At 39.3% G+C, this 26,939-nt stretch overlaps 1 protein-coding gene across 2 annotated transcripts in view; it reads left to right on the forward strand.

Moving 5' to 3' along the window:
• The first annotated feature begins 7,390 nt into the window (after positions 1-7,390).
• Positions 7,391-26,939, forward strand: part of bcam (basal cell adhesion molecule (Lutheran blood group)) — a 46,148-nt gene continuing 26,599 nt past the window's right edge. The window contains exon 1 of one of the 2 annotated variants that reach the window (XM_026285056.1): positions 7,391-7,628. In XM_026285056.1, the coding sequence (XP_026140841.1) occupies positions 7,565-7,628 (64 nt within the window). In that variant the 5' untranslated portion in view covers positions 7,391-7,564. The remainder of the gene's footprint in view (positions 7,629-26,939) is intronic. The other variant, XM_026285057.1, reaches the window with a different exon arrangement.

Below are 26,939 nucleotides of genomic sequence, written 5' to 3' on the forward strand. Positions count from 1 at the left end.
GAAAGATTGTATTTGTTTGTATGCTTTTAAAAAGCACTCTGAGAAAATCTATTATTTCCACTTGTAACCAGATCGATTGTTCTTGTATTTTCCCCTTTCTCTTTTATTCTTGCCAGTGGTAGTGCTCCTTTTGTGGACTGCAGTGTGAAGTCATCTCTATCGGGAACTGTGAGAGATGCTGAGTCAGATTCCTCATAACATTAGAGCATCAAACAGCATTATTCTAGCAGGAAGTGGTGAGCAGTGTTCACTGTGACAGAATAGTTGATCTATTGTTGATGACATCAGAGAGATGGTGAGGATGTGAGAAAGTATGGGAGTCATATTGTTTGGTAGTTGTAAAGAAATGACGTGTTGAAATGTGTATGTGCTCCGAATAGTGTAATGAAGAGCTGCACCAACACAAATATACAGCCCCCCCCCAAAAAAAAAATATTTTGACACTTTAAGTAGACTTAAGATAATTTTTATTTTATTTTATTTTTCTTAAACATTTTTGCTATTAATTTTAATGATCAGGTCCCAAGGTGATTTATCTGGATGTATAAAATCAGTTCCCCTCATATGTACACGGCACACACAAATGCTTGTACATCATCATATTTACTTTATTAAATGTATGTTGTTTATCTTGTTTGTGACCGATTTAACCATTTATATAGGTTTTATCACATTTTGAATTAAAATATCATATCAAACCTGTTAAGATTATCTATTGCCACATGTTGCTGTTGAATGCTTAAAGGGATAGTTCACCCTCACGTCGTTCCATATTTTTGATGAAATCTGGGATCTTTCTGACCCTGCAACGGACATCGTTAAAATAGTCCATGTAACTTCAGTGGTTCAACTGCAGTTTTATGAAGTTACGAGAATATTTATTCAACAATTTCATCTCTTCTGTGTCAGACCTCGATGCGGTTCATGACAGTACCACAACACATGCGTGTACCTTCCTCTCTTTGCAAATAAGGTACAGAGTATGTCAGTATGCTGTATCCTGTGTCAGCAGCACCACACACATGCGGCGTGATGCTCTCTCGAATGCACAGCAGAGATTGACACAGAAGATAAGAATTGTTGAATGAAGTCATTATTTTTGTTTTCTTTGTGCACAAAAAATATTCCTGTAGATTCATAAATTAGGGTAGAATCACTGATGTCACATGGACTATTTTAATGATGTCCTTACTAGCTTTCTGGGCATTGAACGTGGTAGTTACGTTGCTTTTTATGCAGGGTCAGAAAGCTCACAGATTTTGTCAAAAATATCTAAATTTGTCTTCCAAAGAAGAACAAAGTACCAGTTCCCCTTCCTGGCCATTTTGCAGTTTCATATCAATTTCAGTTATTTTCACACTAATAAATATAATAGATACGGAAATTAGTATATAAATTACAATTTAAATCGAAGACACCCCTCTTACTCTCTCTCGTTCTCTCAGTTTGTGTTTTTATTCTAAATACACAATGTAAGAAATGTCTATGTGCTTACTGCGGAATAACAGACTGTTGAATTATTGATCATTAATGCACAGTCAAGCTGTGACTTAGCTTCACATTGTGGCTATATTACCACAGTGTGCATGAACTTTTATTAATTTGTCATCTAACGTCATCCTTTAATGCTTACTTAACTGTAAATCCAACTAAAGCATTTGAAATGCGTGTGCGTGTGTGAGTGAGAGAGAGAGAGAGACAGAGACTGAGCTCTTGTAGGGGGGCTGACAGACCCGCTTGCTTGATCAAAGGGACAGAAGCAGCTCAAGCCAACCGAGCCTGATGAACACACTCACAATCACACACACACACTCTCCCGGGACGCTGCGCCTCACCATATGCTGAATATTGATTATGATTCCTATTGATTTATGCTCCCGTGCCTAAGCACTAAATGAAGTCTCAACCCTTTTTTAAAAAATGACTGCAGTGAGCGTACATTACACTGTCCTTGGCTCTTGAAAACAGAACAGAGTTTCCTTTTAACCTGAATAATGTCATGTTTTTGCAGATTTCGGCACTCCAGTCAATCTATTTCTGCCAGCGGACACGAGTGAATCAGCTGGTAAGTTGATTAAAGGAGCACGTGGGCATTCCGCTGCACTGCCACACTGGTCCTGATGAGCGGGCATGCTGGGAGCTTGGCAGCAGAGATCCCAGCGCTAAATCATGGCGGTGAGGGGGGGGATCGGTTGCTCTGACTGCTGCAGGCTGGGATTTCCAGCACTCTCTCTTCAGTCTCAGTCTCAAACTTTCATTTACACCAGTGTGTGTCATAGGTCCTCTTCCCTGAATGCACCGTCATCAGTGGCTAATAAGATAACGGCCATCATCTCGAGTAATAGAGGGTGAGAGCTAACTGAATGGAGCTGGAATGAGAAAGAAAGGGCTTTTGGGTGACGGAGAAAGCAGAAATGAGGATAAACCGAACGATGAGGCGGAACATAGAAGGAGATTAAGTTAAGGAAATGGGGACGCAAATAAGATTGTGAGAAGAAAACTAGGCTAAAGAGAGCGATGGGCAAGGATTAGCACGCTGGTTGGGTCGATAAAGAGCAGAAGTTTGTGTGTGTGTGCTGGTTTGGGGGTCTCCTCAAAGGAGGAGGCCACTCAGGGGAGGTGACATCAGTGGGGTTTGGCACTGAAACAGGCCTCACTGAACACAGATGGGGCCCCAATATGAACCAGCTAACACACAGAGACAGAAGCACAGGCTAATGGATGCACAGGTGGACAAACACTGCCATGATCTGACTCTAGAGACAAGAAATCTGAGCTCAGAGTCGTAAAAACCCTCTCTTGTTTCTGCTGTGCAGTGGTTCGTTCGTTGTGTGCAATTGTGGGAACTTGAGCTGTACTGTAGGTGTAAATATGTTTTGATGTACCCGCAGTTCAGTCCTTGTGACTTATTGATGCCTGCGCTGGCTGCCTCATTAATATGCTTCATAAGTAAACAGTCATGCTTTGGTTCATCCATAATTACCTCTTAATTCATTCCATGGAACTTTTATTATTTCTCTATAAAGTAAGTTGAGGAATTTTTCACAGAATTGGCCTTAAGCTCCAGCACCCCCATCTGTACTCCGAAGCACACACACTTTTCCCTGACTCTGTGTTGAAACGGACCTCAGGCGTGTTGCAGGCGTATGTGTGTGGAAACAGACACTGCTAAAAATGGATAAAGGTTTAAATTCTCCAGGCATGTTGTTTCAGCATATGAATATTTCAATATTTTTCTCGGAAATAAATAATTTCATATATGGAATTTAATGTGTGGTATGTTTTTAAAGTTTGCAGTAGAATTTTTACATAAAAGGCTAAGTTGGTTGCTATGTTTAAAATATATTATCTCTGTTTTTAACACCTTTACATTTTATGAATTTCTTGTGCAAAAAAAGAAAAAAAAGTATTTATATTATTGTCAAATTAATTAATTGTGATTAATCAAATCTATAATAAAAGTTTATTTTTGCGTAATATACGTGTGTGTACTGTGTATATTTATATACTGTATATAAATACAAACATCATATATTAAAAAAAGATATATCTAATATATATATTTATATTACAAATGCTTTATTAGGTGCATTGTTTCACAGGCAATGTGAACAGGCAACCCACAGTTCTTTTGAGTGAGTCATCTCAGTTTACAGTAAACGTAAATGTCTTTGAGCACAGAGCCGTAAGAATCCGGTTGTACACTGACTTTGCTTAATGAGGCTGTTCTTGAGTTTCCATCATGAACTGCTGTGTTTATTGAGAGCATCAACGCCTTCCATGTCTTCCCCAGTTGCTCTTTGACCTCCAGCATGAGTCGAGGTCAGTTCTCACACATGCGGCTCTGATCCGTGTGGTCTGTAGTTTATGATAATCAGATCAGATGTGCAGAGAAAGATGTTCAGTCAGGCTGTGGGCAGAAGGAATGATAGGCTGTATTGTTCTACTGAAAGCCCGCATGAGGATGAACCCTGCAGCCGAAATGTCAGGACGTCCACCCACGTGCCAAACCGAGATGACTAGCACAAATATGCTCAATTTTGGGGTTGGATTGGGTTGGACACTGTTCCGCCATGATGACAGAGTGTTATAGATCTAAAGGGCTGGATATAGACTGTGGGTTTAGTATGGTGGCAGTCATTCCTGGAAAGTATTGCAGAGTGAGGATCTGTCCTTGACTAAACCCTCAGCTGGAGGAACCTTGTACAGTATCACCCTACACAATACAAACAGTAAATCAGGAAATGTAAATGTTTCATTATATTATTTCAGTGTTATGTGTGGGTTACTCATTCATGCTTATGACACTTGTATTGAATACACATGGTTCAGGTATCAGTGTTTTTTTTATGTTGCTCATCCAGCTAACTTAAACTTCCTCTCTTACTGTATCTCACACCTCATAACCGCTCTCATATTTCATACAAACACACCTGACATCATCTTATGATTTTGATTGAATTTAAAATGACCTCAGTGGACTTCACCGGTAATATCTCTGCAATATTGTTGCTGTGTTCCTCCTGTTGTGAGTCGGATTGTTTTGTATATTTTAAGGGACATTTTTCCATTTTTTAAATGGACTTCATTTGAAAACAAACTCCAGCAGTGTGATCGGGACCTCAGTGTGTATTTCTGATGTTAACAATGTTGTGCACCTTACAGTGACCAAGAGGGTTTTTTTCCCCAAAGTGTTTTAGGACTGCTTCATTTAGAGTATGAATAGGTTTATTTTCCCTGCTTCCATACCAAGTTTGTGTATGAAAAATACAAAATAAAACATTTTAAAAAGCCATCTCTGATAACAAGATTTTTCCATCCCAGCATGTTCTCTGTATTCAGCGGTTCTACCAGACAACAAAATTGCAGGAATACTATTTAAGATCAAATTGATTTGGAGGGTAAACAGAAAGTTGCCTGAAAAGATGTAGACGAATACAAACTAGAGAAAGCGTGAGACAGCATTTTAAGTAACAACCTATAATTGCGAGAATAATATTAAAAAGCACATTAAATTCAGTACATCTACTCTGTCCGTGCTCCCTTTGGTCTGTCTTTGCTCATTCTCTGCTGATTTACTTGCCTGGTGTGCACTAGTCCTCTTTCCTCTCCCTTAAGCTCCAATTTATCATTCTGTTTCTCTCTTCTCCGCTCCTCTGTTCTGTATCTCCGTTGTTCCCCCAGGCCCCATGCTAGTCACACCCCGACACAAGAATCAAAGAGTTCTTCTAACCTCTTCTCTCCCTTTTCATCATTTTATCATTACATCCCTCCATCAACCCGACATCTCCGTGTACTTCTGATGGCATTGTTCCCGAGGAAAATGACACTTTTGGTGAAAATCACACACACTTTAAATCACCAAAGCATTCTGGGTCAACATAAGGCTCTGATGTTTTCAAAGAGCAAAGACTGGGCCGTGGAAAGGTCACATAGTGGGTTTCAGTTACTAGTTTGTTCCCCTGCCGAGGACACCTCACAACCCTGTGCCATACAGCAGCTTTGACAATAACGGCTATTAAAATAACTATAAAGAAATGTAGATTTACCTGGTTTTCCAGACCTGTACAATTAGTTTTTCTTTCCATTGGAACACAAAAGGAGACATTTTGAAGAATCTTTAAAAGAATATTACTGAGTGATCTATTTCTTTAAATCTTATTTTATATATACACATCTACTGTATAGTTGGCAAGTTGTGATTGGTCACTTGAGGACCAATGGCATTTGGCATCAATAACATTGTGTTTTAGATGATTGAGCTTCAGTGGTGGTACGATTATTTGGGAATAAAGTTTCAGACTGTTTGTTATTGTATAGGCTTGTGTACACTACTTTTTGGTGCTTTATTTTTTGTGAATTTTGTGCAGTGGAGTTTTCTCAGAGGCGAAGGAGGCAGATAAAAAGACTATGAGAAAACCACCTTAGAATAAAAACTAAATAGTCTAAAAATAACAGCAGTCTCACTTACCTCCTTGATTCATTTAGAGTGCTGTGAGTTTGGGGGGTAATCAGGAAATTAAAAAATAAAGTTGCACTATCTCTCTGTAATCATCAAGAAAACATGTATAATTTACTTTTCAGAAGTAAAATAGTTTTAAAAACTAAGCTTAAAATATATATATTTATTTTCTATACATTAAATGTATTTTATTTTATTATTATATTTATTTTATATATTTTATATGATGATTATATGAAGATTTTTTGCCTAATGTCAGAAAACATCCACATTCTACTGATTTTGTCTTTTTTGGAGCTTAACTTTTGTAAACTATCTCTACTTTCAAACTACAACGTATAGAGCTATGTGAAAATTCATATTTTTTCTTCTGTATTCCATAAAAACAGAAACAACATGAAAACCTGAGGGTAAGTAAATGATAATACAATTTTCATTTCTGGTTGAACTATGCCTTTAGCAGCCAGTCTGTTTATATCAACCTGCCTTATCTCTGATGTAGATGTTACTGGAAAATGTTTATTTTTTTATTCATTTTCATGCAGTTTCCCAGAGCAAGCCCTTATCAGTTCAGTCGTTTCTTGAAAACAGACTTTAACTGATGGTATCTGACCCCTCTCTACTATGACTATTCCCTAACTTTCCCTGCTTTGTGCTGGATTTTGAGCATTAGAATAAAGCAACGCTTGTGCATAAGCAATGTCTGTGTAGACTTTGAAGTGTAAAGAATCACTTCTGGTGTTACGAGATGAGCAGTTTAATACATTGCTGTGCTGTCATGACCCAAGAATAGCACAAAGTTACAGTAATGACAGCTGAATGTATCACACCATGCTCTCTATCCAACAGAAAAGCTCCACCCTTCTCTCTCCTCTTCTTTCATCACTTTGCCCTATTCCATTTCCCAAGCCTCTCTCCTCTTATCGGCTTCGAAAACACACTCTCTCTCTCTCTCTCTCTTGTGCCCCCCACTCTCGCCCTGAGAAATGTGAAGCAGCTGTTCTGCTCTAGCTATCCCAGGAACGCCTGTTTGAAACCCAGTGTGAACTGAGAGACTATTATTACCAAAGGGACACCAATGAATGATCTAAATCAGTGGAAGAGTGGAAATGGCCCTACATCTTTGTCAATCATAAAACAACTGTATTCTCAACATTTACACTATGTTTTATTTGTTTACCAATATGTTTTGTACAAGAGTAAGTTGATTCAGATTTAGAGTTCTTACCAAAAAGCCTTAATGGATTAATGTAGTGCCTTCAAAATTAAATCGAAACACTGTTATTTAGTGTATCACCCTTTTTAATAATTAGTCTCGTCTCTTGGTCGTGCGCGTTCACTCCAGCAGCACTTTACTCGTTTGGGAAGGGAGAGGAGAGGAGAGGGGAGGAGAGGGGAGGGGCGCACGGTTACCTTTTGTGCAAATATATCAGGCAAGCCACTGCCATCCGCATCAGATTTCTTGCGCCAAGAAGGACGGGGGAGCGCACTGCACACTACACTACTGCGAGTGAGCGCGACAGCAGAGCACAGGGTGAAGGAGCTGTACCGAGACGACAAGCGACGCGACGCGAAACAAAGCCGCCAAGTTGAGACGCAACTATGGAGAGAGCGATGTTGGGACGGTTCGGGATTTGCGGCACCTTGCTCGTTGTAGCGCTGCAAGGTAAATTGTAATTATTATGCTTTAAAAAAGTAGGCTACAGATTTTACTAAAAGCTTAAGTTTTCTTTTCTTTCTGTTAATCACAAGGTTTTCTTGCTATTATCAAAGTATAAATGTACATTGCATGTTGGAACGTGGAGTAGCCTAAATTAAAGAATAGGTTACTTTTCTGTTGGTACTTGGAACAACCTGTTACCTTGAAACCTATGCGGAGGATAAAAGAGCGCAAGGGTCGAAAACAACTTTGGGGAATTACGAAACATTGCGCAGAACACATTTTAAAACACGTAGTTAAAATAAACAGTTTTTTTTTTTTTTGCGTGTGTGTGTGTGTGTGGCTGTTGGCGACTTTGAGGCTCTCATGTTTAAGTCAGGGAATGGTTCAAGGGTTAACAAGCCGGGCTGGTCTTGGTCTTTGAGGAGGGGAGGGACGCTCCTGCTCCGGACAGACGCGCGCACTTTCATCTGAGTTCAAGCGTGAGGCTGCGGAGAATCTAAATTCACGTGACGTCAGTATAATTCTGTATTATTGAAACGCAGGCTAAATGTACGTTGTATGTAATTAAAAATAGTTTTAATTTTGTTTTAGCGTAAAATAAATGTCAAAATTCTAGTTACTTATCTAAGGTTTACAATTGGGTTCACAATATAATTCCATCCTCCAGCGTATTACAATTCATTAAAAAAACATAAATGTATTGTTTAGATATAAAACTACCCTGTAGAATAGCCTACAGTTTGGGTAGAATTATCTATAGCCTACAATACGAATAGCAGAGTTAAAATATGAGTAGCCTATATGCTAGATTTTCAAACAAACATATTCGAATCAAGTTGTACCTCCGTAATATAGGCCTACATAAATTTGTTAAATGTAGGAAAAAAAAAACTTTTTTTTTTCTGTATCCTGTTTTATTCATGGATGAAAAATAATATCTGTTGTTGATATTCTGTGAAAATGCATGAACCTGCTCTGAGCTATCAAGTCCATTGCGCAGTAACAGTCTGCGATTCAGTTGGTTGCAGTTTTGTTCTGCTTTGAAGTGTTTGGCTTCCTATGACCAATGATTTTTCTGCACGGAGGAACTGTGGCCCCGCCCATTCTCCGACTGACTGTCTTAACCACCTTTCTCACTTATTATCTCTTTAAAAATGAAGCCTAAACGCAAATTACCACGTTTGAATTGCAGATAAGTTTATTTAATTTTAAAACCAAATTTACATTTTGTGTCTGGCATTTTGACTTAAGCCAACATTAAAAGTCTGCATGTTTTCCACTTAAACATGACTGACTTTGAGTGAGAACATTCAAATAAAGAAGCTCTCTCCAAAAAAATAACCCTCCCAGGCAGACATTCTTCACCATCCCAGAGGTACTTGCGTTTTATCTTTCGATCTCCTCTTAAGGCTCTCTCGCTCCCCTCCCCTGTATCTGGTTCTTCCAGCATTCTCACCTTCTTTCAATTCTGCGGCTATCTGCAGTCTTTTTTTACCTACCTATCTTATCCCTCAGTGCCCTGCCTTTCTTCCGTTGTTTGAGGCTCTTCTCATGTCCAGTGTGAAAATACATGTGGCGCAACAGACAGATGAGTGTTTCTTCTGATGAGCTCACTCAAGGCTCCAGGGTGCTGCGTTTGGGTTTAATACACTGATCTGCGATGCTGCTGTTGCTCTGAAAGCAGGTCCCCTGAGATCTTCTCTTCTGTAGCTGTTTTTCCCCTCTCTCTTTAACTCGAACGTCATTAAGAATTTACTCATTTTTGCATGTGTTTTAATTGGGCCGATCAGGGGATCCTCACTTTGATGCCAAACTGTCTGATGGCCAGACTGTTCTGGCAGTTTCTAGTATCAAACCACATGATCTGTGACTTCTTAAACTTAGCAAGGTTGGAAACAGCTACACTTCCACAAGCCCCCCAGCCTCTTATCTTTGAGCGTGTCAACAGGAAAACCTCTTTTAATGACTTTATCCTCTTTCTGGGCGTACATTTCAATTGATCCCTAGCGTTTAACTGCCAAATGACAGCTGCTGGAACTCTGCCCGTTCATTTCCATTTGTTGCCTACCTCTCCCCGAGGTACGCCAGCCTCTGTTAGAGCTTTCATATAATTTGCCTTATAATGGAAGTCTCAGTGATTAGCATTTAAAATGGTTCCCGTTCAGCCTCATATTGGAGCCACCTGACCTTGTTACTGTAACCACAAGAACTGATACCAAATGCAGTGCCCTCCCAGATGACATTTACAAACTATTATTTGCATTTTCAAGCCACAGTGGCATATTCATAGGAGGTATCAGTGGAGCACCTCTGCGACTGTGCGTGTTTGATTGTGGTGGGATGTCAGAAGGTGGCGGAAAGAATCATCGAGACAGCTTGTCAGCTGAGTTTAAGAAGCCTTGCAGAAACAACGCTCTTCCCTTCTTTGTCTATTTCCCCTGCTCATTTCCTTGCTTAAATTTTCTCCTCAGCAGAACCTCCCCAACCGCAACGGAATCAAACACAAGCGCGCACACACACGTCACCCCCTGCAGCCGGCAGTAATTATTATGGAATTAGGAGGCTTCAAATTAAAACCCGGTCTTTGTGCTGGGCCAGCAGATAAAAGCCAATCTGAGATGGCTTCTGCAAGCTCAAAGCTCCTGTAGATATCCATCTAGTCACGCACACCTGCGTGTGTGGAGCGTAAGCCCACACGATGTGTTACTGCGCAAACCCAAGGTGCAAATTGGGCCTGTGATGATGGTAGTGGTGGAAAGAGCCGGTAAAGTGTATGATTGGGCTCACTTGCTGTGGGCCCCAGTCTCTTGTATCAGCTTTGTGATTCATGCCCGTGAGGAGGGGGGAGTCACTACTTGGAATGAGAAGCATTCAGCAGGGGACAGGTTACATCTCGCCCCCTGACTCTTCAACCCCCCAGATTCTCTCTCCTTCAATCCCGTCTCTCTTTCGTTCGGCACAGATGGACATGCAGGCTGCCAGTGAAAGCAAGTCATGCAACCACAACACACTGGTTTTAATCCAAGATCACAATATGGCACTTTGCTGCTAGACCATAAAGCAGTTTCTACACAGCGATCACATTTCAATGGTTTGACAGACCCCTGATACTGAAGCATGTGGCAGTTTTTTTTATTGCATTTGCACTTTTTATAGGAGAAAATGCGATTTGATTTTTTTAGTTGGCGTCAATTCATTGCTCTTCACAAGTCCTCTCCCATGGCCTCATGGGATGCTAACGTGTCCACTGGATGTGCACTTTACAATCTTGCTGAAAGTAAAAGGTCATTTGGATACATTTTCCCTACTGTTTTAGGTATACTTTTAATTTGTACATTCTACTATTAACATACTGTATAAAACATATTATATACTCTGATAGAATTACAGTTGAATGATTCGAGCATTTGGGCTTGTTTTAATTGTTTGGAGACCCATCATGAAAGCTTGTTTTTGGATTGGCAGCAGTTCTTTTGGCAGCCGGTTTGAGGAAAGCTCGCTGATCACTGCTCTGGCACAAAGCAGCAGCAACCACATGCTTACTCAGAAAGAAAGATACTTAGCAGTCTGTCTTTTCATTTTAATATCATCTAAGCCAGTTTCTCCTGATCTTTTTTTTTTATTTTTTATGTATCTCCACAACCCAATCTAGGCACAAACACCCTCTCATTGACACCAAATCATAAATGTGTAACTTTTATAATGTGTAAGTTGAGTATCATTTAAAAATGTGAAATGTTATGACGATAAAATTAGGTTACCCAAAAAGTTTCAGAAAGTCACTTTTAAACTGTAAACAATCAGGTAGCTTCTTCACCTGAGCTCTGTTGTGTTTGACAAGTTTTAACAGTTCTGATGGCAGAATAAATTTATTTTTTAGAATAAATAGAGGTCTACCTGCTGTTGTAAGTATTCAAATAAAAACATTAATTAAATATAATAATATCACTTTCTTCATAACATATTTGTTTTTAGTTTTTTCCCCCATGCAATGATAGTCAATGAGGTTTAAAGTGTTTTTGGACCCCACTGGCTTACATTAAAATGCATATTTGTCAATTTTGAGTGAACTATGTGGTTTCAAAGATTTCGTGCAGGCTTAAGTTTTCAGAAAAACAAATGATTGTTTTGGTACAACTGAAATTGAACTTTTGAAGTACACTTAAACGCATCGACTGATCTGAGCCCCAGCAGTTCAGATGTTGCTGCAGATGTTGCACACTCAGACAAAACACACACACACAGCGTTTAATGCTGTGGATTAGCTTTGTCTGGGTTGCTTCTGTGTTTGTTAGTCTCTCTCTTTGTTTTCAGTAATGGCGGTGCTGTTTGTGATCAGTGGGTGACCATTGATGTTTTGGGTGATTTACGGTTGGTATTGTACGTGCTCCAGCATAGAAAACTGAGAAGTTGACTGGGAAGACAGACAGTGTGTCTATAGATTCTGTGCTGGCAGGAAATAATTTATTCATGCAGACCCACTGAGCTCTTTCACTCAGAATTTATAACCTGCACTACTGATAAAGTCATTTCTTCAAAAAAGAATGCAGTATCCCTCCATCACTCGTCCCTTCCTTCTGCACTCAAGCCCCCCACCAGTCCTCACGACTTTCATGAAATCCTTCAGCATTCAAACAATCTGCCCACACTACAAAGTATCCATGCAAGGGAGAAACAGAGATAGAGGAAGCCCAGTAGCCTGCTGCCCTTTGATTTCACCAAGGCTGCAGCTTCAAGGCTTTTATTAGTGGCATACAGGAAACAGAGTATATGGAAGATATTTTGTGTGTGCGTTATGGCTGTTTTCTGAAAAATGATGTTGAAGTGGTCTGATACTAAAGTGGGGAGCAGAAGGATATGAGGCACAGTGGAAAGCTGCTTCTGTGTGTTGGGCTATAGTACTTTGAAGAATAGGCCCTTCGGAGGCTCTTTGGGGAGACGAGGTTAAGAGCGGCTGATCCATTTAGCTGTGGAGATCGGCAGGGTGATCGGCAGACGCAAATCCTGAGGCCTCTCTCAGGCATTCCTAATGGATTCAGGGCTGATGGGTTTCCTTTTGGGGAAAATATTGCTTTTTAGCGAGGAACTACGAGGTCATGCTACACTACCGTCCATCTTGTAGTATATTGCCGCATCTCCCTTAGCTCTATTATACACGTATCGATTTGGACATTAGTTGTTCTGAATTGATTTGTTTATCCTAGCAGTGTTTGGGGATTTGGTTTACAAGAAATGCTTCATCCTGACGCACTTCTACATCTTGTTTTTTTGTCATAGGTAATCTGTTTTATGGTGTTATTAGGGCTGGGCAATAAAAAATAACTCAAAAATCCACATGTAAATGCATTTTTTTTTACAATATATTTTCCTATATTGTCACATATTTGCCTTAAAATATGTATATATAAAATAAATTCCAAATGTAACACAAAATGTAAAATAATTCATTTAAAAAATAATATTTGTTTTACCCAACTAAACAGCCCTTTGGTAGATTTTAAATGTTTCAAATTTTTTTAAAATGTATTTATTTATTTAAATTGAGAAATCATAAATAATCAACTCAAGCTTTGCACATATTATTTTATTAAACGGTCTTACTATAGGAAACAAACAAATTGTTGAATCAGAGCTGATTCGCAGATATTAGTCACACTTAATTCTGACGTCTTCTGAAGTTTGAATGAGCGTCTTGAGTTGTGAGACAAGGAAAAACTCAAAAACATTAGGAAACACAGTGGCCAAGGAAAGCACAAATTTGTGATGGTAAAACCATCACAGATATGTACTGAACATTCATCACAGGCTGCTTTCTTGCTTTTGGTCTCAGTCATTTGCGTCATATCTCAGTTGGACCTCCACTGCAGCTGGTTTAAACTGTGCCAGCTTTACCTGATGTGCCTGAAAAAACAGTCATGTTGAAACAGTGCTTGTTTAAGAGCTCCTCAAACATCCTTTTCTCAACACAGACTATGCCCATTGTCCTCTTACTATCAGCTGGCAAACATTCCCTGGAGAACAGTCTACTGACGCAAGGGAGAGAAAAGCCTTTATAGCCTTCAGCTTACGGCTGTTTGGTTAGTCGAGCGCACCCCTGGGCTGAGCTATTCACTGTCCCGCACTCGAGAGACCCTTCAAGATGTGGTCTCACTGGAGATTACACACACACACACACACACACACACACACACACACGCACAAACACACTATATTTAATCCTGACCCTTTGTTTTTACTCAAAAAAATCTACCTGAAAAATATACACACAAATAGTTTAGTGCGAGAAATGTGAAAAAGTGCTTTTATTAAACAAGTTTGGTTCTTTTTTGATATTGTTGGGGTGAATCATAAATCAGCGGGTGAAACTAAATGTCTATGTTTGTGTGTGTGTGTGTGTTTGTTTCCGATTAAATCAGCAATCTCCTTTACAATCCATTTGCACAGCGTGTGCCTTGAACATGAAGGACCCTTTTTTCCCTTGAGATGGTATTTTTGTAGTTTTTTAATCTGGTTAATGGTTAGCCGAGCATTGTTAACCTCTTCAACGAAAATGGTCACTGTTTGACGAGCCACATTGTTGCTTTAACAATGCTTGACCTGTGAAGCACCGCAAGACCCTTCTGCTGAATTTAAAATGTCCTCATATAGATGAAATGAATGCATCTGGACTATGTCTGTGTTATAGGTGCATTGAATTGTTTGAATGAACGATGCTGTAGAGGAACAAGGTAGTTTCTATCTCCTAGTGCTGTTCATATTCAAAGTCATGTGCACACAGGTTTTCACAACATACGGGACAGCAGAGTGTGTTACAGAGACAGAGCAGGTTGTGGGGGCTGAGGTTGAGTAAAGCGAGAGACACTCTTCTCCCGCAGGTAATCACCTGAACATGTGTCTCCTAAATGAAATGTGATCTGACACCCAATCTCAGCGTGTGAACGGGGAAGCCCCAATCTCAAATACTCAAACTTTCCTTAAAAGTCTGTCTGACTCTCATAAACACACAATCCCTCTGGCCACGTATGTTGTAAAACCTGTGTGAACATGACTTTGAATATGACCAGCACTGGAAGTTGTTATAGAGCTGAAGATTCCAATTACTAACTTTTTGCTCTCGTTCTTCAAAAAATCCCTTACTTAAGCAGTATATTTCTTATTTTCTAGTGACAAGCATAATTAAAACAAGAAATAAGATGACGTAAGATTTTTCTTTTTAATTTCCACCATGTATGTATTTATCTATATATATATATATATATACACACACACACACACACACACACACTGAACAAAATTATAAACGCAACACTTATGTTTTTGCCCTCATTTTTCATGAGCTGAACTCAAAGATCTAAGACTTTTTCTATGTAAACAAAAGGCCTAATTCTCTCAAATATTGGTCACAAATCTGTCTAAATCTGTGTTAGTGAGCACTTCTTTGCCGAGATAATCCATCCACCTCACAGGTGTGGCATATCAAGATGCTGATTAGACAGCATGATTATAGCTACTGGTGTGCTTTAGGCTGGCCACAGTAAAAAGCCACTCCCAAATGTGTTTTACTGTATCGGGGTGTCCGAGGGGGCCCGAAAACCAGTCAGTATTAGGTGTGACCACCATTTGCATTCTCCATTGCATAGAGTTGATCAGGTTGTTGATTGTGGCCTGTGGAAAGTTGGTCCACTCTTCTTCAATGGCTGTGCAAAGTTGCTGGATATTGTCAGGAACTGGAACATGCTGTCGTATACGCTGATCCAGAGCATCCCAGGTGGATGGATTATCTCGGCAAAGGAGAAGTGCTCACTAACACAGATTTAGACAGATTTGTGAACAATATTTGAGAGAAATAGGTCTTTTGTGGACATAGAAAAAGTCTTAGATCTTTGAGTACAGCTCAGTTCAGCTCATGGGGGCAAAAACAAAAAAGTGTTGCGTTTATAATTTTGTTCAGTGTATATATATATATATATGCACACACTGGGGTCAGTAAGTCTTTTTTTTATATTTTTGAAACTAGTATATGTTTGATAAAATATTGTGTGAAATATTATTAAAATGATTTATATATATATATATATATATATATATATATATATATATATATATATATATATATATATATATATATATATATATATATATATATATATATATATATATATATAATATGAACATTTTATTTATTCCTATGATGGTAAAGCTAAGTTTTTATCAGCCACTACTCCAGTCTTCAGTGTTACATGAGCCTTCATATATAATTTTAATTTGCTGATTTGGTGGCCAAATAACATTTCTTATTATTAATACCAGTGTTCAAAAAACATAATTTATAAAAAAAAATAACATTAAACATGATTAATGTCGTTGCTTGTAGTATATGTATTTAAAACAAGAAAAAAAATTGCCATGGAGAATTTGCAAATAGGGAATAGAATAAACTAAATTTAATGAAAATAATTTGACAAGTCTTATGCAATCTAATGCAACTTTGCTTGTTTAATTTTTCCGATTTTAAAAATGTTTATTTATCTTCACTGGAAAACATGACAAAAAAATTATTTTGGGTTTGCTCTTTTTCTCTCTCCTTCCTTTGTATTGAAACCCTTCATCCCTGTAGATTAGCGAGCGCTCTGCTTTCGTTCGTGGTTAATGGGTGTCCCTGGCTGATAGCTAATCAGCAAGGTGGTCTGATGGACCCCAAGGAGCGCTGCGCCAACTCTAATTCTGTTGGCTCGCTGATTGACACTCAGCTTGATAATCATATTCAGGCCTGCGGGGCCCCGGCATTGGTTCCCCCTGCATAATCTCAACCAATCAGTGATTTCCCTGTACAGCACTAGCCTGACTGACAACTAGCATGGCTACACTTCCTACTGAGTTTCAGGTTTCGTACCTTGTCATTTGTTAAAGGTTGTAGCCATCCATTTGCTCTGAAATTAAATCTTATTAATGGCCAGTAATCAGTCTTGGATGTAATTTTCGTTTTGCAGAGAACACAGATGAAGTTTGTTACATTCACATTATGCTTCATCTCCGATGGGAAGGATATTTTTACCAGCGCTAGGATCTCAGAAGATCATAATATACCGGTTTATCGAGTTTGAAGAACTAAAATATAGCGCAAATGAAAATCTTGTTATGTATTATCAAAGGAAATGGGCTTTGTGCGATCAAATTAAGCTTTCATGTGGGCCAGTCATTTTTTGTTTGCTCTCTATTCCTCACAGAGTCCAGAATCTTTTAAAAGACTATTATGCAGACAACGGTGGCATTTGGCTTATGATGGATTAGTTTAGTTCGTTAAAAACACAGAAGCTCATGAAATGGTTCTGCGCTAAGACACACAGGGCTTTAACTCTTTAAGACAGACTTAATTAGTCAGTTATTTTGGGATGAGGTCGTCACGCTGTGGAAGATAGAATCTGTTGAGCATATGTTTGAGGTGATGTTGGTGGTGTTGGTGTCTTTGGTCCTCCTGGTGTCCCGTATGGGGTGTGGGACGCCCGCTAACATCGGCGGCTGTCACTCCCCACCTCGGCTGAAATTTTTTGGGGACAGCGGTCAGGCTAACCCCTCTGTTCCTCACCAAGTTACCATGACGACAGGCACGTGGAATTCCCTAGTCAATTAACAGTGGGAGTGGGAGTAGGAGTGGGCGTGTGGACGCATATTGACTGGTGCGGTGGGGAGGGCTGACACAGCGAGAACAGAGGACACATGTTCATTAAAATCATCCATCCTGGATCAGATGGTGGATCTGGAGATTTTTCCCTCCCTCCCTTCCTCTCTTTCTCTCTCCCAGTCTCTTTGAAATGCTTGTGTTGCTGGTTTGGGAGTGTGATACTGTACCTCCGTGGGCTGAAGGCAACTTTCTCACACTGCTCTGCCCTTTCCTTTGTCCTTCATTCATTTTCACTCGCTTTGTTAGTGTCTCTCTTTTTCTTTTGGGGAAGCCCCTTGTCTCTGTTTTCTTTAGCTGCTCAGTCGCTATACTCTTTAGACAGTGACGTCATACAGTCAAATCAGTGGAAGACATACATACAAACCAATTTTATTAGAATACAGAGAATAAAATTCAATAGAAGTGATTGTCAAATACAGCGCAAAATGTATTGTGCTCTGATAAAAAAAATATATAATTAATTTTTGTTTAGTTCAAGTTTGGTGTCAGTATTGTTTTTTTTTCTTGATCAAATAAAAGTAGCCTTTATGAGCACAATAGACTTCTTACAAAAACACAAACAATTGTACTGAATCTAAATTTTGGATGCCAGTGAATTGTTATTTATACTTTTTAGTTTGGTTATGTTGGGTCCAGGGCATCTAAATCCATATCTTCTCACTTTCTGTCTGCATGTGGTCACACAAGCACACAAACATGCTCTTGTACCTGTGCAGCAGTTAAAGGACAAGGCTACATTGTTAAGACATTCCTGGGGCTGCTGGAATGCAGGTATTAATGCGGAGTGATTAGACACAGCGAGAGAACAAGCGCAGAGTGGAGGGAGAGGAACAGAAATGAAAAAAAGAAAGACAGAGGGGCTGGATTGGGGAACAAAATAGGGAAGAATGGAGTGATGGAGTAGGACAGATTGAGGTACAGAAAGGGAACATACTGCAGAATGAGAAATTGTTTTGAAGCAGAACTGAGGAGAGGATTCAATGGCCAGATTGATTTTCTATACTTAAAGGGATTGTTCACATAACAAAAAGAACATTGTGTCATCATGTAATGACTGTCATATTGTTCCAAAACTGTATGACTAACTGTGAAGGATGAGGCTATACTTTTGCTGCACTTACTGTAATGAAAACTACAGTTTTCAAGCTTAACAAAGGACACAAACACAATATAAAATATCATACAAGTGGCCCATGTTATCTTCTGAAGCCATACAGTAGCTTTGTGTGAGTGTGCATAAGCACAAAACCTGCATCAACGATTTGTTCATGAATCTGAATGGTTCACAGACACAGTGATCCGGTTGAGTTAACATCAGTTTTGATCTGTTTATCATATAAAGCCAAAATATGACTTCAGAAGGTTTGTGATGTAGTGCATAAATTGCATGGACAACTCTTATGATGGGTTCACAATCCTTTTTGAAAGCTGCATTCCCCATAGACTGTAATTGTATGGCAAGTCTTAAAGTCTTATTTTATGTCCTCAGAAGAAAAAAGTCATAGGTTTGGAATGATACGTGGGTGAATACATGATAACAGACGATTCATTTTAGATGGAACTATCCTTTCATGTGTTGATTGTCAGGAATGTGTTTTTTTTTTCACCGACAGAACTAATATTGACATTGAAGGTGGAAATGTGTGTTTGGGGTGCATTTCTATTAAACAGGAGCTTGAGAAAATGCCCTTTTCTTTCCAGAGAGGAATTTGGATATAACTGCATTTAAAAATAGGAAGGGGAATGACTGGGAGGTCCCAGCGTAACGATAGCAGTACCAGCTGGTGATCGGATCTGCCATGGATCTGTGTGTGAGAAAGGGAGGATGAGAGCAGGCGGGGAAGGCGGGGGTTGCCTGTTGGTGCTTCCATGGTGAGGGCTGCATTGCCAACCAATGTCAGCCGTGCCATCTCTGCTATATGGCCAGGTGGCTTCAACCAGCAACATGTCCTGGCATTAGCTACTACACACCCCTTCCAACACACAAGGTGGTGTAATCAATGTCAAAGTCAACCTCCTCTACCCATGATCTGCCCTCACCCCTCCTCGAATCCCCACCCGTCTCTCCATCTGCTTCCTGTATGTGCTGGGCAAATGGGTTGAGGTTCCATCTAACATTTGAGGGTGTCCCATATCAAAAATGTACTAATTCCAGAAGCTTGCTGTTCAGAAATATTTCCCTACCATAGCTCTTAGTAAAAATATATGACACATTTAACATTTAACATCAAAACTAAATGTTAATGGTTAATGTAAAGCTGAAATACAGTATGTAATTCCTTTGTAATTTTTTACATTGCATTCGTTTTGTCTCACCTGCCATTGGTTGGCAAACAGATAATCCATTTTATTTTATTTTTTAATAAAAAATATAATTCATACTTTTGATTATTTGAAATAGATATTTGCTGTAATTTAAGTTAACAATCAGTGGCTTTTCGGATTAAATAGTGATTCCGATGATCAAAAATCACCACTTTTTAAGTCATTTCAGAGCAAATGCATAAATATCTGTACATACTGAATATCATTACAATTCTGGAAAATACTGATGCTTCTTCAGATTACATGTGACATCAGAAAAGTTATTTGATTGGAAGAACTAGTTAATGAACAAGCAAGATTGTTTACTCTTACTCTTTTTTTATTGCATTCCTCTGACTCTCTCTTGATCTTTCCATCTTTGTGAATCATAGTTTAAAGTGTTGTGTTGAGCTCTGGATGGAGTGACAGAGAGGGAGAGAGACAGCTGGACACTCATGGCTCCAAAGATCAGCTTACACAAACTCACTGGCATGTCTGGTTGCAGTCTCCCTCTCTTTCTGTCCCTCGTCTCTTTCGTTCCACTTGTCTTATTTGCTAGCTCTGTTTCTGTCAAACAAACTCCCTGCACACACATGGTGCTATGTGTTACGGTAGAGTTGTCATCTCGTGTTGGTTTATCTGGAGTGGAGCTCAAGCCTAAAATCAAACACACAACTGAACAATGAAGTCATGAAAACAGGATGAAACTGCTCTGGGGCAGTAACCATGAGCCCCTGTCTACAAGCACACACAAACACACACACATACACACATTCAAATGGAAACACATTTTAAAGGCATGACTCCTCAAGCCCTTGCCGTGTCATTCATTGATAAAGAATGGAGCGATTTGCGCATGGAAAAATCTAGAGGGTGCAGACTGAGTGACAGACAGGCAGAAACTGCCCCAACAACCTGCCCCCTTCTCTCCTTTTGCACCCCCTGTTTTTGAGGTGACAGATGGCTGTGTTTTTTACTCTCTTTTCTTCTGTTACTCCGGTCGATCTTCTTCATACCTGCCTGGACATGGACCCTGTCTTCACCCCTCTCCAGCCTCGTAAACCCCCCACCTTCGGCAAACATACTAAAATCCATGCTTTACCCAAGAGTTAGGACACAGCCTGGGGCCGTGCAATCTTCTCCAGGTGTGTTCTCTAAGAAGGGAACAAGCCTGAGATGTCAACTTTGTTTTGGAACATAGTATACAGTATTTATTTGTTGACCAGCCAAGATGTTATGACCAGCCAGAAGAAAGTCTGTTGTGTGCCCGAGATGGTATACCAGCTTGCACCAGCTAGTAATGCCTAATAGTGTTGTCATTATTAAAAAAAATTTGTACAAAAATTACTACAACGTAAAAAAAAAAACACAGCTACTACTAACTAACACACAGCGTCTGAATATGAGGCCATGGTAGAGGAGTTATGTAGAACTGATTATGGTAGGTCACATAAAAACATGTTGGATGTAGTATGTCCAAATTACATTCATACCACCCATATTCATACTATGTAGAACTATGTCAACTTTTTAATGGTTGCAAAGTACATTTCAAACCAAACTTAGTACCAACTTAACAGTATGCGATTTCAGATGCAGCTAAAGTCTGCAGGTGCTTGCACAATGAGTCTGACATTTCTGTATGCTTTAAAAAAAAGAAAATGTATTCGTTATCCTTTCCTATCAAAATGTTTGCCACAGATGTGAAAATGTAGAAAATCGAACCTGATCTGAATGGTTTTTTATGACAAGCGAAATGTTTTTTTCGCAGGAAGTGTGTAAACATGACTGTCACCACATGAAGTCGTATTTTCTTTTTTTTTATGTGCAAAAATGTCGACTTTGGGTCATGACATCATGTTATCAATCACGTTTACACACAAATAAAATAAATAGATAAGGTCAATTTTTCTGCGTTTTTCAATGCCACAGTTTGGTGCATGTGTGTCAATACCTTAGACATACTGCCGGTCTTTGTTCAGGAACAATTGGTTCACAGAAATGGGTTGTCTTCTTTTAAAAATGTGGCTCTAGTATTGCTACAAAAAGCATCAAAATCCTGTAGTAAACTTTAAGCATCTTGAGGTGGAACTCTCCTTCTTCTCCACGCAATATCCATGCATTAGATGCATGGACCCAATAGTTCTTCTTTCTTTTTATCTTTGTAAGAAGAGAGAGGACAACAAAATCATCCTCACTGCTTGAAGACTCCATCTTGTATTGTTTCGAGAATTTGTAATTAATACGCATCAGACCCAAGGTGCAAAGTTTCTGTGCGTGACAAATTTTTAGGATGACGAATACAAAAAAACGCATATGAAAATTTCGGACTCAGTGTACAGGCTTGTTGTTGTTGCACATAATAGTATAAGATCGAAGTATACATTGTGCTTTTTGGAAGGTAAATCATTCATTGCCGCATACCATTAGCCTATTAGCCTGCTAGCCTAACTTGTACCATACACAAATGTTCAGTTCTATCTTTCACACATTTTAAAAAGCTTTACATATTTTTTTTTGTGTTACTGTTTGGGTATTACAAACAGCTACCCCCAGGGGTCCTCGGCAGATTCTTCGGGATACACTAGCTCTTTAGGAATTTATTTACAGGTCTAATAGAGCAAAGAAGGACTAGTTTCCATATCTGAAACTTCCTTCTCCTTCTGCCACACACTGATCCAGTTTCAGTCACCTTGACAGCCTTTGTGTTTTTGTGATGTTTAGCAGATAAACTCTGAAATGTCTTTTCACGTCAGATGTGTGCGTATCGCCTACCTCACCAGTCAGACAATGAGTCACAGTGCCGAAGAAAGAAAGATATTACATCAAGCTCCTTTAATATTTGTTTTTATCATGTTTTTTAAATACTTCTCATATTTTTGCGTTTGTGGAAGGTTCTCCATTCTTAGAAATTAATTTTGCTTAGAAGGATTTGTGCCCACTGATAGTGTTGTTTATTTGCATGCTCTGCCTGTTTTATAGTACCACTGTTCGGAATTATGCAAATCAGGTAACATGGCACAAGAATTGAAATACTGCAAGCGAATGTGGCACAACTGTTTAGCGACTTCACCAATCTGATTTTGTGTGTTTGAATTACAAAAGATATAATAGGACACAGAGGAGGCAGCAGTAACCTCTGTTCTTATCGCTTTCTTTCACTCAAGGATCCAGTTCACTGCTCTTCACTGCGGCTCTCTCCGACTATCCCTCCTCTTATCTCCACATGCCCGAGGTTCTGTCCATCCTGCCAGAACAATTGAAACACAGCAGTCTGTGTTTAGTTTCATCCATTTTTCATAGCTTTTCTCCTCATTGTTTTCCTTTTACAATTAGATCTCTCTCCCACAGTCGCTAGAAGCCATAGTTTTAAAATGAGCTCATTACACAATGACTTTTAAGGGTTTTTGTGATGGGGGTTGGAGGGCTGATGTTTTGGATGGCTGCCCCCAAACATAAAAACGACTTGTTTTGTCTGTTTAAGCTTTTACTTCGTAATGGTTTGCATATTTATATTCACTTAAAGTGTGATTTGTGATCTTACATTTTTCATTTGATAAAAAAAAAAAGATTCAATTCAATAACTTTCAAGATGGACTTCATGAGTCAGTTATATGGTAAATGTATTCATGACATGCACTTCAATTTAGCTTACAAGAACTAATTTTTGGAGTTTTATGCTGCATTATTTTAAGACCACCCCAACTTTTGATTTTTGATAGCCTCTGAGGGGATTTAAGCGTAATTGAAGTCAGACCACCACAATGTGAAAATCCTCCCTCTCTGTCTCGTGCTCTCTTTTATTCCTCTCTCCCTGTCCAGCTGTAATTCTGATAACTTGTCACCTGCTGCCCTAATGATAAACATCATTTTTTTTCTAAATCATGCAATGCTGGTTCTTCCTTCATGTCTTTGTTCTCTGTGCACTTTTTGTCTTTATACTTATCTGCTTCTCAGCAGACCATGAACTCCCGGCCTGTCTCTCTCCTCCCGCCCCAGTCCTATTCATGTCCATGTTTATAAGTCTATTTTGTGGGCGGATGCCTTATCGGCAGACCTATCAGTGCTGTATTGTATCTGTTTTGATGTTGGTGTCTTTGAGGCAGTGATGGATTAGTATTCTAGCTAACCTTGAAAGCCAGACATCTAATTATTGTCCTGCCCTTGTCTGTCATTGTCTTTGGTATGAGCAGACAAGACATGTACATTTCATTATTACATGCCACACTTATTACATGGGCTAGTGCCATATAAAAATTTTAGTGCGTTTTATAACATACAGTTTGAAATGTCTTTCTGAAAATAAACTTCAAAAGACAAAACTCAATATCTAACAGTTTTGAAGGTTGTGAAGTGACATGAGCTAGGACCTTTATATAGTGCATGACTTTGTAAAGACCGTAAACCTTGTTTTCATCCATGTAAAATTCAGTATGAGTCTAAACTGACTGGTCAATCGCAGCAAGCTAACATCAAATATTTAGATATTTTGGTGTTAAACATTTGTACATTTGAAAACTGTACATGACAACCAATTTGCCAGGCTGTGCTTTTCTATGTAATCTCAATATTAAGTCAAAGGGAAAGAAGGTAAAAATCCAGGAGTTCACTATGTTTTCAGCAGGTAGTGGAATGTCTAAGTCCAATCTGAAAGTCAAAAACGATGTTGAAGTTGTGTTTACTGACAACAGTAGCACTAGAAGGTGGCGTGAGCAACAAGAACATCCTGGAAACAGAGGAACCTCTTTATATGACCATAAAAAGAGAGAAAGATGCAATGATATGTACATCCGATCCTCATATTGCATCCACTGCCTTAAGGAAGCCCTGTCTCCACATCCGAAATCCGACATTGAGTGACGGATTTTAAACAGCTATGAGAGTGTGTGTGTGTGTGTGCGTGTGTGTGTATGTGTGTATGTGTGCACGCGCGTGTGTGTGTGTGATTGTCTCAGTCTGGGATGGTGTCATAGATTCCATGTGTGGTCCTCAGCAGGATGTTTTATTCCACCTCCCCTTACTTGTGTGTGTGAGTGTGTGTGTGTGTGTGTTTTTACTGACACCCCATTTTCATCTCCATTTTTGTGTTTACAGACTTTTGTGGCTCTGCTCATTAATTATAGCGCTCTATCCCTGACTCTTTCCACTCTCCACTCCCCATTCTATCTCTCATTTCTCTAGTTCCTGGCTCCTGCAGGTTGAGACGTGTTATGTCTGAAATGCAGATAAGGGCGATTCAGTAGCTCACACTGCAGATCCCAATCTGTATGCAGCTCGCCCAGGTTGGGCTGTGCTTTGTTGTTAAACTTTGACAATGCTTTTACTATTCACAAAGACGTAGGGGTTTTACTGATGATTTTGGAAGGACAATCTTTGGAATTCCATGGATTGGCTTTAAACCCTGTAGCTGAGAGGACTACTAGCGGAAATCATATTAAGCCAAAATAAATAAGAAATAAATACACAAGTGTTATGCTCCGAGCTGATGATGGGTGTGCAAAGGCTGTGGTAATGTGTGGCTTCGTGTGGAGTCCTGCAGCCACAGCTTCCATGTGGATCTACTCATAACAGTGTTTTACTATTCATTAATGGTTTTATTACTCACAGACTTATTACTATGTCCCATCGTATATTGCTCCTCTTTATGGTTTGTATGATACTAATTTTAACTAGTTTCATGAGACGACATCAAACATTGTTCATATTTTGTAATATCGTATAGACCAGTCTTGTGGGGTGTCACATTATTTGTCCTTCCTGTGATGACTTAACTCTGATCTCAGATTTATAACCTCCAGCAGTGTCAGATTGAATCTAAAGCAATCAATGAGGACAGACCTGCCTGTGACCTGACCCCACCCTGGACCCTTAGTCCTCCATCCCGCCTCTAAGGGGACACCCCCCCCCCCCATCTATCTCTGTCCCCTTAGTGACCATCCTTATGAAGACAATTACCCCCTGCTTGTAACCTTGTTGACATTCCATTGTTGTCCTCTCCGCCCTTCAAATTTTAGGGTCTTTCCCACCGGAATAAATACGGGAAGCATTTACTTGTTCAGATTTCTTATGTATAGATATAGCTGAACTCTGTCCGTGACTGGGATGGAAAGGGCAAGTGAATGTGTTGGTTAAATGTGTGTGCGTGTTAACAGACTGATAGATGCCAGGTGTCTCATAATTAGACAGATTAGCTTTGAATGTTCCACACAGATACACTGGGGAAATGGTTTGGGGGGCTACTCATGTGTCTGCACCCGTCTGTCCTATTGGTTTATCTGTGTCTCAGTGCTACAGTCCTATCCGTTTACATCAATCTATACATTTATGCATGTTGTTTGTGGAATGCTTCTGCTCACGTGAAGCAGAACACAGAACGTACACAGGTAATGAAAGCATGATACAATCACATGTCCTGGTAACATTTACAGTAACATTATCACATGTTTCTATTTAACATGTGAGTTCGTTATCTTGTGTGTGTGTTGTAGATTAGGCAAGATGTTAAAACGAAAGTCGTTTCTGGTGCTCAACACTGACATAAACACAAAGTCATTTTTGTGTTATGTCATTAATAAGAGTACACGAGTAGAATAATTTGACAACTTCACTTGCACACTAAAAGCATTCTGTAATCGGTTCACTTTAACACTGCTCCAGGTTTTCCATTTCCTCTTTACCTTTTGTTTTGCATTTGTTCCTCTGCAATTTTTTCAGTCAATTGTTTTTTGTTTTATCAAATATCATGGGCACCAGACATATTATCTAAAATCATGTTTGTGGAATTTCCGTGCATTTGCGAGAGAGATGCATTATTATAGTGATGAAACTGCTCCATTAACACTGTTTAACCTGTAGTGAGTTTTTGCTTATGTGCAATTCCATTATAGGCTGTTAAAGTGGTGAGCTTGTGATGGAGAGGTTTCGAAACCATTTTAGAGTGAGAGACAGATATTTCCATTTATTACATGGCAGTCTGGAATTGTTCATTCTGATGAGTCAATTGCAGCATTGGGATGGCACAATTAAGCGACGTTCATTTGCAGAATGCAAGCTTCTAGAGGGCGCATAATTCTGAAGGAATTAATTCAGGCAAATGGGTGCAGAGCCAGTGGTGGTTTTGTAGGATACATCAATGTCTTGAATTTTATGCGAGCAGCTATTGGTAGCCAGTGCAAATTGATAAACAGAGGAGTGACGTGTATTATTTTTGGCTCTATAAAAATTAATCTTGCTGCCGCGTTCTGGATTTATTGTAAAAGTTTGATAGAACTGGCTGGAAGACCTGCCAAGAGAGCACTGCAATAGTCCAGCCTGGACAGAACAAGAGC

The sequence above is a fragment of the Carassius auratus genome, chromosome 16, assembly GCF_003368295.1.
Source record: "Carassius auratus strain Wakin chromosome 16, ASM336829v1, whole genome shotgun sequence".
Taxonomy (NCBI): Eukaryota; Metazoa; Chordata; class Actinopteri; order Cypriniformes; family Cyprinidae; genus Carassius; species Carassius auratus.